This window comes from Mobula hypostoma, chromosome 10 (assembly GCF_963921235.1).
Source record: "Mobula hypostoma chromosome 10, sMobHyp1.1, whole genome shotgun sequence".
Classification (NCBI taxonomy): Eukaryota; Metazoa; Chordata; class Chondrichthyes; order Myliobatiformes; family Myliobatidae; genus Mobula; species Mobula hypostoma.
In genome coordinates this window covers 121,592,315-121,610,445 of record NC_086106.1, presented here as the reverse complement: position 1 = coordinate 121,610,445, position 18,131 = coordinate 121,592,315, and the positions used below count along the sequence as shown (strand labels likewise).

Here is an 18,131-nt window from a genome sequence, read left to right as displayed (position 1 = left end):
CAGGAGGAAGAGTGGGAAGGGGAAGAAGTACAAGCTGAAAGTAAGTGGTTAGGTGGGGAACAGGGGAGCAGGCAAACTGAGAAGCTGGGAGGGCAAAGATGAAAGAGGTAAAGGGTTGAAGAATAAGGAATCTAACAGGAGAGGACAGTGGGCCATGTTTACCTGTTACTCTTCTACTTCCCTTTAGGGCTCTTCTAGCAATTCACAAGGATTTCCCTTGTTTCTCATAGCTCCTTAAATATTACATAGAGTAAACATGCATCCTCACCAATGCCATTGTCACCCTTAAGTCTGTCTATTCCAATTCTCTCTTTTCCTGAGCTCTCATCTTCTACCCTGTGTGAGTTTAAGCTCTGTATGTTATCCTAGAACGTACTGCGCTGTATTTGTTTCATTTGGTTTATTTGCTGCTCCTGATCATTTGATATCATACAATCCACCAGCATTTTCTGCTCCCCTGAGTCGATGATCCTCCAAGGGATCACAACACTGCTGTAGGGTCTGGAGGCTTGCATGCTTCAATGACCCAGAGAGCTGTGTTGACAGGAGTCAGGCCTTTATGGTTTAATTCTTGGTCAGGTCACCCATGCCAAACAGGTCAAAAGGTAGGGGCCAGACTCAACGTGGTCCACCCGTCCTCCAGGTACAGAGGTTTTAGCTCAGGGTGAACAACATGGACTATTCAAAACTAAATTATTATGGAAACAGCAATGAAGAATTCTGTATCTGTGTGCAACGGTATTCTTTAGTCTCCACCCAGAATTTGCATGACTGACAGTAGTGCCAACCAATAGGAAGAAACTGGCATGATGAAGGAATTCCCTGAAAAAGGACTTTCATTGCTGCCCTAAATGTCAGTGGCGTAATGAGCATTTAGTTGATTGATTGATGAGTAGATGATTAACATTCTTTGTATTGGTTTTATATTCATCCTAATCCACAGTCTTAAAATTAGGACGTCTTCTATGGAAACCATTGAGGATTGCGATGACTTACTGCATTGGACTCTGGTCCATTGATTGTCCTGCACTTTGCAGTGCTGTGGAGCACTGAGGCTTACTTAGGACAGACACTCAAACACCACCTGCACGCTGGTCATTAATGCAAATATCTCAATTAGCCAACCATGTGACAGCAACTCAATGCATAAAAGCATGCAGACATGGTCAACAGGTTCATTTGTTATTCAGACCAAACATCAAAATAGGGAAGAAATGTGATCTAAGTGACTTTGACGATGGAATGATTGTTGATGCCTGATGTGGTGGTTTGAATATCTCAGAAACCACTGACGTCCTGGGATTTTCACACACAACAGTCTCCAGAGTTTCCAGAGAATGGAGTAAAACACAAAATTCATCCAGTGAGTGGGAGTTCTGTGGGTGAAAATACCTTGTTAATGAGAGAGGCCAGAGGAGTTAGGCCAGGGTTCAAACTGACAGGAAGGAAACAATAACTCAAATAACCACGCATTACAAAAGTGGTGTGCAGAAGTACATTTCTGGATGTACAACACTTCAAACCTTGAAGTAGATGGGCTACAGCAACAGAAGATCATGAACATACACTCAGTGGCCACTTTATTAGGTACAGGCCGCTAAGTGTATGTAGAGAGTTTGGGGAGACACTCCACTCCTCATGTCTTCACTTGCCCTCATGACAGCTTTATCTGCAGACGTATTGTGGCTGAAATCAGGAGACAATCTTCAAGCGCTGGCACTCTCCCTGAGAATTGGCAGGGTAAAGGTATAACTGAGGGGAAATGCACATTTTAGACATAGTACTGTTTATAATGATTTCCTGGCTAACTTCTGGATTTGTTTTACAGGGTAGTAGTATTATAGAAACTTAGAAAATCTACAGCACAATACAGGCCCTTCAGCCCACAAAGCTGTGCCTAACATGTCCTTACCTTAGAAATTACCCAGGGTTACCCATAGTCCTCTATTTTTCTGAGCTCCATGTACCTGTACAGGAGTATCTTAAAAGACCCTATCGTATCGGCCTCCACCACCGTCGCCGGCAGCCCATTCTATACACTCACCACTCTCTGCATAAAAAACTTACCCCTGATATCTCCTCTGTACCTACTTCCAAGCACCTCAAAACTGTGCCCTCTCGTGTTAGCCATTTCAGCCCTGAGAAAAAGTCTCTGATTATCCATACAATCAATGCCTCTCATCATCTTGTACACCTCTATCAGGTCACCTCTCATCCTCCGTCACTCCAAGTAGAAAAGGCCAAGTTCACTCAACCTATTCTTATAAGGCATGCTCCCCAATCCAGACAGCATCCTTGTAAATCTCCTCTTCACCCTTTCCATATCCTTCCTGCAGTGAGGTGACCAGAAATGAGCACAGTACTCCAAGTTATGTTATGTTCCACGTTGCTTAGCATATCAAAGTAGGTTGCAACCCAATTTCTAACAAATGATTTATTGTGTGGGCAAAACAGTCTGGGACAGAACATTTTAGGAACAACATCTTTCCCTCCAAGATACAATCCAGATGAAAGGTCTTGATCTGAAATATTGATAGTCTATTCCCTCCAAAGAGACTGCCTGGCCCATTGAGCTTCTCCAATGCTTTTTATGTGTTTCCAAATTCCAGCATGTACTATCATTTATGTCTCCAATCTAATTCCAAGTCGGGAATTTCTATGCTCTATCTCTATAGCCTTCATTTAAATATTTTACGGTCAACAAAGTGCTTGCTCAGAATGTACAAAATACAGGAACCCAGCCATCCTGAACAGTTCATGAACACCACCTTGCTATACTATTTTTTGCATTTTTATTTAATTGTAATCTAAAACAATTTATATGTCACAAAAAAAAATCAAATTTCGTAACATATGCAAGTGATAATAAATCTGATTCTGAAAACTTTGATTCTGACTGTATGCATTTAGTCTCATACAGTGCAGTGCAAAGGTCCTAGCTGCATATATATAAGTAGGGTGCATAAGTTTTTGCACAGCACTGTCGTAATTTTATGTGTTGACCTGTACTGCTGCTGCAAAAAAAAGAACAAATTTCATGACAAATGTGAATGATGATAAACCTGATTCTGATATGGGTCTCTGTTATGGACTGAGAGTGGGAAGGAAGTAGGGAGAGGGGAATCATAGTTGGGAAAAGTGGAAGGGAGAGGGGAGGGAGCAGGAAGCACCAGAGCAACATTCTGTAATAATCAATAAACCAAATATTTAGAATCAAATGACATTACCTGGTGTCTCAGGGCTGTGTATGACTGCATGTGCATCACCCCAGTTCCTGGTATTCTGCTGCCATCTATTCCTCATTCCACTTATGGTATTCCACCCTCACCATTCCCAACATACTTTGATCCCACCAGATTCACAAACTCACTCTCCACACAAACTGTGTGTGTGTGTGTGTGTGTGTGTGTGTGTGTCTGTGTGCGTGAGAGAGAGTGTGTGTGTGTGTGTGTCTGTCTGTGTCTGTGTAAGACTTTTTCATTGTACTGTAGGTCCCCACATAGATTCTACCAGCAAACCATGGTTTTATTTCCCAAAGGCAATCATCTCACCTGACACGTGTTAGGTTGGAGCAGTCACTTGAACAATGATCCCATTCATTAGAATGGAGGGAAATGAATGATCGGAAGTATTGTAACGATGAGATGATTTGCATTTAATGGAATTAACTATTAATATTTGATTAATTGTCTTTTAAAGCTATTTATAACATTTATAGATACAATTTTAAAAGCATGTTAAAGTAATTTTTGATTTGATTTTTGTTGACTGTTTTTGAATACCAGAGAACATCCAATATGCTCTAAGAACTCGACAGACGGTAAAGCTTGAAGTTTGGGCTTTGCTGGGTCTTGGGTTTCTTCCCTATCAAATGTGGGGTTCTGTCACTTATCACATCATCATTATTTTGTGTTCCCTTTGCCATCAAGTTGACGTCAGTATGTGCAGAAAAAAAAGTTCCCTCGATAGCAAGTCATTAATTGCCTGGTAAATTATTCTCTCATGTAGAAACTTAAAGGTGCTTTGCAGGTAATTATGGTGAGAAGTACAGCTAAAATGCAAAGCTAAATAGATTTGAAAATATTTTATCCAAGGTTACATATTTTCGACAAATATCAAACTTCTTGGCTCAGTTTGGTGAACAGCCTTATTTAACTGTAAAACTAAAATATAACTGCACTTTTCTTATTAAAATTCTACACATATAAAAGGCTAATAGCCTAATTTGCTGTAGTGATCAGTTGTTCCTCACATTTAGTATCTTCATTCTTCTTGTTATAATCATTTCTGTCTTTCGTAACGATGACTAAAATTCCTAATAATTTGAGATACACGCTTGAATCTATTTGGCCCTCTGTTAATTGTTTGAGAGCATGTCTTGATAGTAAGGAATGCCATCCATATTCATTTTTTTAGGAAACCTCCTAAGTATTTCATATTTTTCTCTAATGCAAACCATAATGTTCCACAGAGAAAAGTTTAATTTCATGAAAATCAAAAAAAAAATTCTCGAGATGCTGGAAAGGTGGAAACACTCAGCAGGGTATACAGCATGTATGGAGAAGTAAAGAGCTAACATTTCATGTCTTGGTTGAAAGGACTTGGAACTAAAACATTAACTGTTCCTCTTAGCAATGATGCTCCCTGTTCCTGCTGATGTTTCTACTTTGATTTTAATTTTATGTTGTGTTTAATATTGGTTGCGTTTCATTTCACTGAATTAACATTCTGACTGCACTGAGTATGATTACAACCTATGGAACACTTGTTCTTTATTTGGAGCAGACTGTGTGAAATTTTGGCACTCTTTTGATGGGCTGATTGCCTCCTTCTATACCATAATGACTCTTGTACTTTTTCTATAAAAGACATCAGGGTTATCAGTAGAACATAAGATGCATAACTAACTAGAATTCCAGGTCACTCAGAGCAATATTCTAAGGAATCAGCTTGCATTATACATTTCTGAAAAATTCAAAGGACCAAATGAAGAATTTAATAACTATTATTAGACCATTTATTATTTATATTATACTCTGGAGATATTTTTATTTCTTAAATGGATAGATAGAAAAACCTCAACATGAATAAGTAATCAAGTTCTTAAAATATTAAGAAGAACACGTGATCTTGCTTATTATGGTGAATGAATTGAGTTTGCATCTGATTGCAAGAAAACAGTTGCTTTCAAAGTTCAAAGTAAATTTACATCTCCATAGACAACCCTGAGAGTCATTCTCTTGTGGGTGTGCTCAATAAATACATAATAGATTAATAACCATAATAGAAGCAATGAAAGATGGCACCAACCTGGGTTTTCAACCAGTGTGCAAAAGACAACAAACTATGCAAGTACAAAAGGAAAGAAATAATGATAATAATAAAATAATAAATATCGAGAACATGAGATGAAGAGTTGCTGAGAATGACTCCATAGGTGGTGGAAACATTTCAATGATGAAGCAAGTGAAGAAGTAATCACATTTGGTTCATCATAATTATTTTAATTAAGAAATAAGATAATTGAAAGTCCTCTTGTGTGAAATGCCTGGAGTTTTCACATTGCCTCGTACTCAATCATCCTTGAAGTTTCAAGAGTTTGGAACCTGATATTCAAAAGTTAAGCTCTTTGGAATTAGTGTCCTTGGTGATGAAACATTCCGCAAAGCTACAACTATGTGCCTTTTTATCCATTCGCCTTTCAGCTATATTTCCTCTTGTGAAGTGATTCATGAACAGACACAGGGTTACAGGCACAACTCATCTAACCTAGGTTGACCTCCTCCTGTTCCAACATGAAGTCTGACAGCCTAGAACATGTCTATATCTAACATGTATCCTATATAGTCGATGGTGGCAGCAAGTCTTGAGTCCTGATGTAGGGTCTTGGTCTGAAATGTCAATGGTTTATTCCTCTCCATAAATGAAGCCTGCCCTGCTGAGTTTCTCCAGCATTTTCATGTATAAGTCTTGATAATTTCCATTCTAACTGAGGTGGGTTGACTCCTTTGGCTGACTCTTCATCACTACCCTGTTTATAATGGAGTGCCAAGTGCCAACTCTGCTGGTGCCATTCTGATCCTTTAACCATCTGAGTTCTTGGAGTTGCAAGCTAGAGTTGGCAATAAGTACTGATCTGAGGTTTGAAGGCATAATAAGTACCTTCAATTATATTCACAATTTTGCGAGGTTATGCACTGGGACATGGAATTTGTCCGAATTGCTCTTTTTCAGCTAGTATCAACATAATGGGCTGAATAGTCACATTCAAAGTTCAAAGTAAATTTATTATCAAAGTACATTTATGTCATCATATGATTCAAGTACATATATCTCATCATAAGATTCATGTTCTCGTGGACATACTCAGAAATCCAAGAAACATAACAGAATCAATATAAGACCGTACCCAACAGAACAGAAAAAAACAACCAATGTTAAAAAAAGACAACAAACTCTGCAAGTACAATAAATAAATAAATGAACAATCAATGTTGAGAGTATGGAATGAACAGTCCTTCAAAGTGAGTCCATAGGTTGTGGGAACATTTCAGTGATGGGGCGAGTGAAGTTATCCCTACAGGTTCAAGAGCCTGATGGTTGAGGGGTAATAACTGCTCTTAAACCCTGTGATGTGGGACCTGAGGCTCCTGTACCTCCTTCCTGATAGCAGCAAGGAGAAGAACGCATGGCCTGGGTGGTGGGAGTCCTTGATATTGGATGCTGCTTTTCTGTGACAGCACTCAGTGTAGACATACTTAATGGTGGGGAGGGCTTTACCTGTGATGAACTGGGCCATATCCAATACTTTCTTAGGCTTTACCATTCAAGGGCATTGGTGTTTCCATACCAGGCCATGATACAATCAGTCAATATACTCTCCGCCCCACATCTATAGAAGTTTGACAAAGTTGTAGCTGTCAAGCTGAAACTTTGCAAACTTTTAAGGAAGTAGAGGATCCGTGTGCTTTCTTCGTAATTGCACTTATGTGCTACGTTGAGGACAGACCCTCTGAAATGATAATACCAAGGAATTTAAAGTTTCTGACCCTCTCCACCTCCGTTCTTCTATTGAGGACTGGTTCATGGACCTCCTGAAGTTAATAATCAGCTCCTTCGCTCATTCATTCCTTTGAATAAAATTTCATAATTAATTAGAGTAACATACACAAATGCAAGAGGAACTCAGCAGGTCAAGCAGCCTCTATGGAAAGGAATAAAGAGAATAAAGGATAATTAAATAAAGAAGGTTGTTTGCTATTGTTTTATATTTAAAGATGGGTATATATCATTTAATATTCATTTTTCTCTATTGACAACTGCTCAATATACGATGAAGAACTTCATAAACAAGTCTGTTTCAAAATTGTGTGTATGATAGTCCCTTCATGCAACATTATGATTACAGCGTTTATCACACAGTATATATATGTTCATTGCTGGTACTGTGCATGCAAACACTCAGATGACATCTGGAACAGTGAGCCCTTGATAAATTGCCCATTGCTTTGGCACACATCAGCCCACTAAGTATGGCCATGGCTTTAGACTTAATTGGAATCTGTTGTAATATTTTGGATTGTTATTTTAGGTTCACGGGAATGATCCCAGGATTGAATGGGTTGAGGAGCATTTGATGGCTCTGGGCATTTTCTCACTGGAGTTTAGAAGAATGTGGGGGGATCTTATTGAAACCTATCAAATATTGAAAGGCCTAGATGGAGTGGAAATGGAGAGGACGCTTCCTATAGTGGAAAACCAGAGGAAATAGACTCAGAATACAAGAATGTTCCTTTAGAAGAGAGATGAAGTAGAATTTCTTCCACCGGAGGGTGGTGAATCTGTGATTAATTACCACAAGTTGCTCTGGAGGCCAAGTCATTGTGTACATTTAAAACAGAGGTTGATAGGTTCCTGATTAGTGAGGGGTTTAAAGGTCATGGAGAGAATGAGTTTGAGAGGGATAATAAATCAGCCGTGATAGAATTGCAGAGCAGACTTGATGGGCTGAATTGCCTAATTCTGCTCGTATGTTTTATGGTCTTTTGGTCCTATTTAGGATTAATATTCATCACTGTTGTTGTTTTAATATTTTAATTCTGTGGGGTGATTTTAGAAAAATAAAGTTTCTCCCTTGTTGCAGAAACTCGACGTACTGTATGAAGGTGACGATGTCCTTGATGGTGGCAGAAAACGACTCAGGACTTTGCTACAACAGTATGATCAGAAATTTGGAGAAAGCTGAAATTACTAAAAGCAAAGAGATCTTCTGCCCAGACATTGAAGACTTCATCACAACTGATCAAGATATTGATATTGTCTGGTACAAGGTAAAAACAAACACTTTGATTGAATTAATCAAATCAGTTGCTATAACATAACTGTAATAGGACTTTTTCCTGATGTTGCACTCCATTCAATAAAATGATGTAACCTGTATATTATGAGGGGATCTCATTGAAATCTATCAAATAGATAGATAGATAGATAGATATACTTTATTGATCCTGAGGGAAATTGGGAAATTGAGCTAAAATATTGAAAGGCTTGGACAGAGTGGACGGTGATAGTATGTTTCCTAACGTGCGGAAAGTCTAGGACCAGAGAGAAGATCTCAGAATAGAAGGACATCCCTTTAGAAAAGTGATGAAGAATGATTTCTTTAGGCAGAGAGTGCTGAATCTGTGGAATTCATTACCATGGACAGCTGTGGAGGTCAAGTCATTTGATATATTGTGGCAAGCATTCGGTCCATGAGGCCAGATGAGAAAGCTCTTTGAACTCAACAACTGTTTTTACTGTGAGAAGTACAAAAACAGGCCAGATGCAATGGCCCAGGGAGAGAACCCACTCGGTCACATACAGACGGTGAAGGTGATGATCACACACCCTGGTTACAGTCAGGGTGACCCTCAAACACACCTGTGAATAACTGTATAACACAAGCTAAAATGTAACTATAAATGAACTTGAACATCCTAGCATAATCCCACAACAGTATTTTAACACAAGAAGAATAAGTAGCGTTGGCCAGTACGAACGCTGGGTTGGGCTGTCGACCATACTTCCCCACCCTCCCGGAGCACAACATTGCCCCCATCTGAGAGGTCAGTTGTCCCCGGTAACTCCAGAATCCACAACAAAGTCCAAAAGTCCTGGTGATGGTCAACGTTGCCTCATGGGGTGCTCGGGGATTTCTGGAGGCACTGTTTGGTGAGGTAAGAGGCAGGGCACCTGAAGTGTCACTTCCTTCCTTCAGTCTCACTGGGTCCAATACGGTGCCAGCTTATCCCAGTGCAGCACGACTGCCATCCACTGCTCAGGCAATTATCCCAATATACCACTTCAGAGATGCAGTTGAGCACCTCTCCCACCCCTCCCAGTGGCTTTCCAGTTTGGGAAACAGTCCCTTCTTCCATGTGGGGCAGCGACTCATACTGGGGCCCCCACCAGGTACCCCTGCCCTTTCTAGGGTGTGCAAGCAGCACAGCAGTGCACGAGCAGCTCCACACCCTGCCTGTCCCCAGGCCAATAGAAGCGTTCGCACAGATGGCCCAACGTCTTTGCGATCCCGAAATGGCCAGCACCACCACCCACGCCCAGCCTTTGCACCGATGGCAGCACTGTGGTGCAGAGCCCCTCAGAGAACCACCAGCTGCAGGAGATGTCTGTCACCACCGGAAAACTGCCACTGCCAGAACAACAACTCGTCGCGCACCTCCAGCATTCCCCGGTGAGAGGATAGGGCTTTGGTTTCTGGATCCAGGACGGAGACCTCCGCCCACTCCGGCCGTCGTCCCACACTCAGCCAGCCGCTCACCTGGGCCAGCATGAGATCACTCACCTGCTCACTGCTCAGGTTCTTGCCAATGGTGGGAAGGTCTACCTCTCCACCAGCTGCTGCCTGAACTCCGCCTCCACCGCTTGCCCTTGGTTCCGCTGTGTTGCGTTTGGCTGCTGCCGGGGTGCGCTGCACTGCAGTGGGCTGCGGTGAGACCGGTAGTGGTTGTTGCTGTACCTGCCGGCTCTGCTTTCTGGAGCTGCCCTGCCGGAGGACCACAGGTTCAGCGCTAAGGTAGAGTGTTGCCCCCGACACGTCCACATGGGCTCCCCCGCCGCCCCCTGCAGCTCATCAGCTCCAGCCCATGGATGCAGGACTCCAGATGTCAGCTAGCCGTACCTCGTGCTCCACTCTGTTTCTCCCCACTGTGACACGCAGCCTCCCCTTCCCTTGCATCGTTGCACAATCACCGGTGACCACAGCCAGCTGGATTGCCGTCGTTGACCACCCAGGCGGGATGTCTGGTCCGGGTTGTGGGGGACACCCGGACGGATGATGGTGATAGTTGACCCCACGTTCACTAATGCGCGACATTTGACGCCCTCCACCACGCTGTCCATGTTTAAACCTTGCTCTTCACCCAAATGGCCCACCCAGAGATCAACTATGGAGAGATTCTGCTGGAGGTCTCAGGCAGCACCGCCCACTCGGCGTTTCCCGATGACTGCACCGGGCTGTGGTGTGGCGATGATCAGACCTTTTTCAATGGCTCCACATCTTCAGTCTGCTCCTTTGCTGCAGTGACACAAGCCTGGGCTTTTGGCGATGCTAGAACATGTTGGGATGCGAAAATTGCTTCTGCCTTCTCCACCTCAGCCAGCGCCTCATCTAGCGATGATGGTGATGTCAGGCAAACATGCTGCTGAAGGTGTTCCGACATCAGCGCCTTTACAAAGGCACGGAGGGCGAGCTCTTACTGGGCCGTGGGAGGAAACTGGGGGTAAGCATGCTGAGCACAATGATGGAGGTCTGCGCTGAATGCCCCCAGGCTTCCTCCCGCATGGCGCTGTCTGCTGCCTAGATCCTCCTTCATTGCTTCCTCCAATAGCCTCTGCTCAAAACATCGCTCCAGCACAGCTATGAGGGCCCTGTTGTCATGCTGCCTAGCCGCTGTTAAGTTGAGGAGGGCCTGCAGGGCATCCTCCTCCAGCGCCAGGGCAAGGTGCACTGCCGTCTTGGTGGGGCTCCACCCATTGTGCCATGCGGCAAGCTTGACTTGCGCCAGGTAAGGCTCCAGGTGGCTGGCAACATTGTATCTGGAGAGCTTCAGGGTGGACCTTGTTACGTTAATTCCTAAGGCCCATTGGTTTGGTGGCGGTGGTGCTGCCTGCCATGTTGCCCGTCCTCCCATGGGGAGCCTGGATACACTCGCTCCATCGGGGTTCCCTGGGATAGCACGATGCTTCCTTCCCTTGTTCTCCCTCTGGGTACGCCTTCATGAGCCCAGCCCAGCGGTCCTTCAGTCCTTCAAAGTATTCCCTGGGTCTTAGGATGCTGTATCTGATGTTGCAGCTCTTCAACCTCATTGTCAAATTCTAATCCCACTCCTGAAACCAATGTGGCAAGCATTTGGCTCATGATAACAAATGAGAAAGCTCATTTAACTCAACTGCCTGTTTTATTGCGACAAGCACAAAATCAGACTGGGCGATATGGCCTGGGGAGAGAATGCACTCAGTTACATACAGATGGGGGAGGTGATTATTACACACCCTGGTTACAGTCAGGGTGACCCACAAACAGGCAAGCAAATAACTGTAAATCCAAGCTAAAATGTAACAATAAATGAACTTGAACTTCCTACCATAATCCCACAAAAACATTTTATTGCAAGAACAATGAATAGCGCTGGTCATTAGGAATCCTGGGGCAGGCTGTCGACCACATACACTCACCCCGAGTACCACAATGTTTAAAGTGAGGTGGTTGATAGGTTCTTTAATACTATGGGCATCAAGCATTACGCGATGAGGCAGGAGAATGGAATTAAGAGGGGTAATAAATCGGACTTGATGGAATCAAAAAGCAGACAGTGGTCTGAATGACATAATTCTGATCTGTGTCTTATGGTCTAAATCAAACTAATTGCTTTAACACAGCTGAAGCAGGACTTTGTCTTGATGTCACTCTCCTTTCAATAAAATGATGTAACCTGTCATGTCATGCAGCATCCACCCTGCCTAAGCATTCCCAGACAAGATAGAAAACTTGGCAGCTTACATTGTTGGCAACATTTCAATTGACTTGAATCATGAATTAAAAGTGATTTTTAAAAATGGTGTGTGATAGCGAAATTTCATGGTGATTTTCATAATCGGCAGCCCAAATTCCATATGGTACACCCAAAAGTATTCAGGAAGCAAAATCTTTGTTGTACAGTGATATCTGCCATTTCCTCTTCACACCCTTCCTACTTGTTACCATAAGTATGATTATTTTCTAAGGTACAATATACCACCAAAAACCCATTGCATCTCTGCTGGCTGAAATAGTTCACTGCCTCATCTCACTTTCCATCCCTAAGGCCAAAGGCTTGCAGAGACACAGTGCGGTAAATGGCCTTCTGTAGTGTAACTTGCTGTAATGTGATCACACTTGTCCAGTCAAATGTAATCCAACAAAATGCTGGAGGTACTCGGCACATAATCAGCAACCATGGGGGGAAATAAACATTCATCATTTCAATGTAAAACCCTTCATTAGTCTTGATAAAGAGTCTGAGCCATAACGTTAACTGGTTATTTCCCTCCATAGATGCTGCCTGACCCGTTGAGTTTCTCTAACAGTTTGTGTGTGTTGCTGTGGATTTCAGTCATTTACAGAATCTGTAGGTTCTCTAGGGTTGTCCACGTTGCGGGTTAGAAGAAGTAAAATTACATTGTGGAAGACGGTTTTGTGGGGTCTGATTTAGATTGTTATTTTTACAATTACAGTGTGGAAGTGGTTTCTGCTATAATTTGTGAATTGTTTAAACAATGTTATTAAAATGTTGCACAGAGGAAATTGAAAATAGATTTGGAAGAATTATGTGCATGGGCAGGATGTACATGCGGAGGTGTAAGATAATGCATAATGTCATAGGAACCAGGGAGCTGCACATACAGTGGAAACAAATGAAAAATAGAATTACAGGCTGGAAGTATCCAATCAATGTGAAACTTTGGAAATGGCAAGTCAGATCCCATTGCTTCACCATGGCCCTTTGGGTTTTCAGGCTTAATATTGTAATACTCTTTATTGACAACAGCTAGGTTTTCAGTACTATCACTCCCTCAAAACTAATCAATAAGCTTCAAGACCTTGGCCTCAATACCTTCTTGTGTAATTGGATCCTCAATTTCCTCACTTGCACACCCCAGACAATTTGGATTGGCAAAAACTGCTCATCCACAACCTCCATCAGTTCAATTGCACCGCAAGGCTGTGTACTTAGACCCCTGCTTGACTCACTTCATACTGTAATTGTGAGGCTAAGCACAGCTCCAATTTTGCTGACAACACCAACGTTGTTGGCTGAATCAAAGATGATGACAAATCAGCATGTAGGAGGGAGACCGGAAGTCTGGCTGAGTGGTGCCGTAATAACAACAGCCTCTCACTCAATGTCAGCAATATCAAGGAGCAGATCAAGGTCCCATGAGCCAGTCCTCATCAGGGAATCACAGGTGGAGATGGTCAGCAACTTTAAATTCCTCAGGGTTGTTATTTCAGAGGATTTGTCCTGGGCCCAACACACGATGAAACCACAGCAGTGCCTCTACTTCTGTGGAAGTTTGCCAAGATTCGACATGACATCTAAAACTTCGACAAACTGCAATAAATCTGGGGTGGAGATTATATTGCATCATTGCCTGGTATGGAAGCACCAATCCCCTTGTATGGAAAATCCTTCAAAAATTATTGGATATGCCCAGTCCATCACAGGTAAGGCCCCCCCCACCACCACCCCCACAATTAAGCACATCTATACAGAGTGCTGTAGCAGGAAAGCAGCATCCAGACCCCCCCCTAACAAAGCCATGCTCTCTTCTCACTGTTGCCATCAGCAAGAAGGTACAGGAGCTTTAGAACTCACACCACCAAGTTCAGGAACAGTTATTACCTCTCCTCAATCATCAGGCTCCTGAACCAGTTGGGATAACTTCACCTGGCCCATCACTGAATTGTTCCCACAACCTATGGACTCAAATTGAAGGACTCTTCAACTCATGTTCTCGATATTTATTGCTTATTTATTTATAGTTTGTATTTGCACAGTTTGTTGTCTTTTTGATATTGGTTGTCTGTCCGTCCTGTTAGGGGCAGTCTTTGTGTATGTCTGCAAGAAAACACATTTCAGTGTTGTATATGATGACATATTTGGACTTCGATAATAAATTCAATTTGAACTTTGTAAGGATGGGTGGAGAGAAAATGGGTTCGAATTTGATGATCAAAGGAGTACTGACAACCTGGCATTGAGCTTACTCTGGCAATACAAGGAGTGCTGCCTCAAGAAAGCAGCAGCCATCATCAAGGACCCCCACCATCCTGGCCATGCTCTCTTCTTGCTGCTGCCACCAGGAATGTGTTTCAGGAGTCAAACTTCCCACATCTTCAGGAGCAGGAGCAGTTATCCATCATCCATCAGTCTCTGGAACCAAAGGGGATAACTTCACTCAACGTCACTCATTCCAATACTGAACTGATTCCACAACCCATTGCTCACTTTCAAGGACCCTACAATACATATTCTTGATATTATTTATTTATTTATTTATTATTATGGTATCTTTTCTCATTTTATATTTGCACAGGTTGTTGTCCTTTGCACGTTGGTTGTTTGTCATTTGTTGTGTGTGGTTTTTCAGCAATTCTCTCGTGTTTCTTTGTCCACATGAAAATGAAATTCAGGGTAGTATATGGTAACATAGATGTATTTTGATAATTTGCTTTGAACTTTGAATTTTGAATAATAATGGTTATTGTAGAAGTAGGATTTTGCCTTATTTATAGAACATTGAACCTGGACACAGTACAGGCCCTTTGACCAATGATGTTTTGCTGACTTTTTACCTGACTCTAAGATTAATCTAACCCTTCCCTCCATCATAGCTCCCCATTATTCTATTATCTATGTGCCTGTCTAAGGGTTTCTTACATGAATCAAATGTACCTGTCTCTGTTATCAGCCCAGCAGGGTATTCTATACACTCAGCACTTTCTATGTAAAAGAACTTCCTTCTAACATTCCTCTATATTTTCCACTGATCACCTTAAAATTATAAACACAAGAGATCGTGCAAATGCTGGAAATCCAGTGTAAAACAGAAAATTTCTCTCTGCTAGTGCTGCCTGACCTGGTGAGTTCCTCCAACATTTTATGTGTGTTACCTTAAAATGATGCCCCCTCATGTCGGATATCCCTGCCCTGGAAAGAAGTCTTGGCTGCCCACTCAATCTATGCCTCTTATCATCTTGTACAGGTCTATCAAGTTATCTCTCACCCTCCTTTGCTGCAAAGGGAAAAGCCTTAGCTCACTCACCCTATCCTCATAAGACAACTTAGGGTTGCAGAGATAAAAGATTTAAATTTGAGATAATTAAACCTCATGCAAGGCCAAGAATTTCATTCACTTACAGATCTTCCATCACAGTTAACAAGTGTCCCTTTGGATGATTATCCAACAAAATGATATTCTGCAGGATATGAGGATAAATTAGTTCATTTGCTGATTAAATATTAAAGCTTTGATCATTTTATTATTGACTGTAGATGTACATTGCTTGCAAAGGTAAATTTTAATACCTATCCCTAATAGTCCTTAAAAGGGTACATCAGATTCATCCTCCTGAATTATTACAAAGAACATTGAAATATTAACACTTTGCTAACTTGTGTGAATGATGTGGAAAGCTATTGAAAATGGGAATGATTACATTGATAGCGTTCAATATTATGGTATATAATCCTGATGTGTGTTTTTATGGGATTTTGAATTTGGTTGCACCAAGACCTTTATAGTCTTGTACAATGGATGAAAAGGTAAAGTGGGAGGTTTGATGTGGCTGATGAGTCTTATGTTTGGTCTGTAGAATTTGCTGTTGGAGGACATTGGAGCTTGACCAGCTGATGTGAGGGTTGATTTGGTCCTTACACACATAGAGTCATCAGGTTGTAAAAAGCCACAGCACAGATGAAGGCCATTTGGCCTATCTAGTCTGTGCTGAAATGATTTTGTGCTTAGTCTCCTTGACCACACCAGGAACATAGCCCTTCATACCCCCTTCCATCCACGTAGTTATCCAAACTTCCCTTACGTGTTGCAATCAAACTTGCATCTGGCACTTCTGCTGGTAGCTCATTCCATAATCTGAATGAAGACGTTCTCCTTCAAGTTCCATTTAAATATTTCACCTTTCACCCTTAACCAATAATCTCCAGTTTCAGTCGCACCCAACCGTAGTGTAAAAACCTGCTTGCATTTCCCCTTCAAAATTTTTGTATACCTTTGTATACCTTGCTTTCCTATACTCCAGGGAACAAAGTCCTAATTTATTCAGTAATTTCCTATTATTCTGGTCCTCATGCCCCAGCAACTTTCTTGTATTTTTTTTAAACTTATTGAAAAAATTTCCTATAGGTGGACATCATTGGAATTCTTTGAAGATATAATAAGCAGATTAGACAAAGCAGAATTGGTTGATGTTGTGTACTTGGATTTTCAGAGGGCCGTTGACAAGGTGCCACTCGTAAGGCTGCTTAACAAGCTACGAGCCCATGGTATTACAGGAAATATTCTAGCATGGATAAAGCAGTAGCTGATTGGCAGGAGACAAAGAGTGGAAATAAAAGGAACCTTTTCCGACTGTCTGTTTGTGACTAGTGGTGTTCCACAGGGGGACTGTATTGAGTTTTATGTTATATGTCAATGATTTTGATGATAGATTTGATGGCTATGTTGCAAAGTTTGCAGATGATATGAAGACGGGTAGAGGGGCAGTTAGTTTTGAGGAAGCAGAGAGGCTACAGAAGGACTTAGAAAGATTAGGAGAATTAGCAGAGAAATGGCAGATGGAATACAATGTTGGGAAGTATATGGTCATGCACTTTGGTAGAGGAAATGAAAGGGTTGACTATTTTCTAAATGGAGAGAAAATACAGGTGCCAAGGGACTTGGAAGTCCTTGTGTAAGATTCTCTAAAGGTTAACTTGCAGGTTGAGTCTGTGGTTAGGAAGGCAAATGTGATGTTACCGATCATTTTGTAGAGGACTCGAATATAAAAGCAAGGATGTAATGTTGAGATTTTATAAAGCACTAGTGATGCCTTACTTGGAGTATTGTGAGCAGGTTTGGGCCCCTTATCTTAGGAAGGATGTCCTGAAACTGGAGAGGTTTAAAGAAAGTTCACGAAAATGATTCCAGGATTGAATGGCTTGTCATAGGAAGAACATTTGATGGTTCTGGGCCTGTAGTCACTAGAATTCAGAAGAATGAGGTGTGACCTCATGGAAACCTATTGAATGGTGAAAGACTTTTGTAGTGGGTGTGAAGTAGATGTTTTCTATGGTGGGAGAGTCTAGAACAAGAGGATACACCCTCAGAATAGAGGATTGTCCTTTTAGAATGGAGATGAAGAGGAATTTCTTTAGCCAGAGAATGGTAAATCTGTGGAATTCTTTGCCACAGTCAGCTGTGAAGGTCAAGTCATTATGTATACTTAAGGCAGGGGTTAGTATATTCTTGATTAGTCAGGGCACGAAGGGATATGGAGAGCTGGCAGGAGATTGGAGCTGAGAGGAAACCATGATGAACTGGTGGAGCAGACTTGATGGGTTATTTGGCCTAATTCTGTTGCTATATCTTATGGTCTAATAGTCTTATGATAACCGGAACTACACACAATGGTGCAAATTAAGCCTCACCAATGTCTCATAGAACTTCAACATAGCACTCAGACTCCTGTACTCAATACTCTAGTTTATGAAGTCCAATGCGCCGCAACCTCACTCTATGACGCTATCTATCCGTGATGCCACTGTCAATGCATCATGTATCTGTATTCCCAGATCCCTTTGTTCTACCGTACTCTTCAGCGTCCTACCATTCAATGTGTGAGACCTAACATGGTTTGTCCTTCCAAAGTGCAACACCTCACACTTGTCTGTATTAAATTTCATCTCAAACAACAGGAATTCTGCAGATGCTGGAAATTCAAGCAACATACATCAAAGTTGATTAAATTTCATCTGCTAGTTTCCAGCCCATTTTCCAGCTGATCCAAATCCCACTGCAAGCTTTGAGAGCTT

General features: G+C 42.0%; 1 protein-coding gene across 2 annotated transcripts in view; it reads left to right on the top strand.

Moving 5' to 3' along the window:
- Positions 1-18,131, top strand: part of il1rapl2 (interleukin 1 receptor accessory protein-like 2) — a 1,302,096-nt gene that overhangs the window by 662,906 nt on the left and 621,059 nt on the right. For both annotated transcript variants that reach the window (XM_063061139.1, XM_063061140.1), the window contains exon 4: positions 8,144-8,330. In XM_063061139.1, coding sequence (XP_062917209.1) covers positions 8,144-8,330 — 187 coding nt within the window. The remainder of the gene's footprint in view (positions 1-8,143; positions 8,331-18,131) is intronic.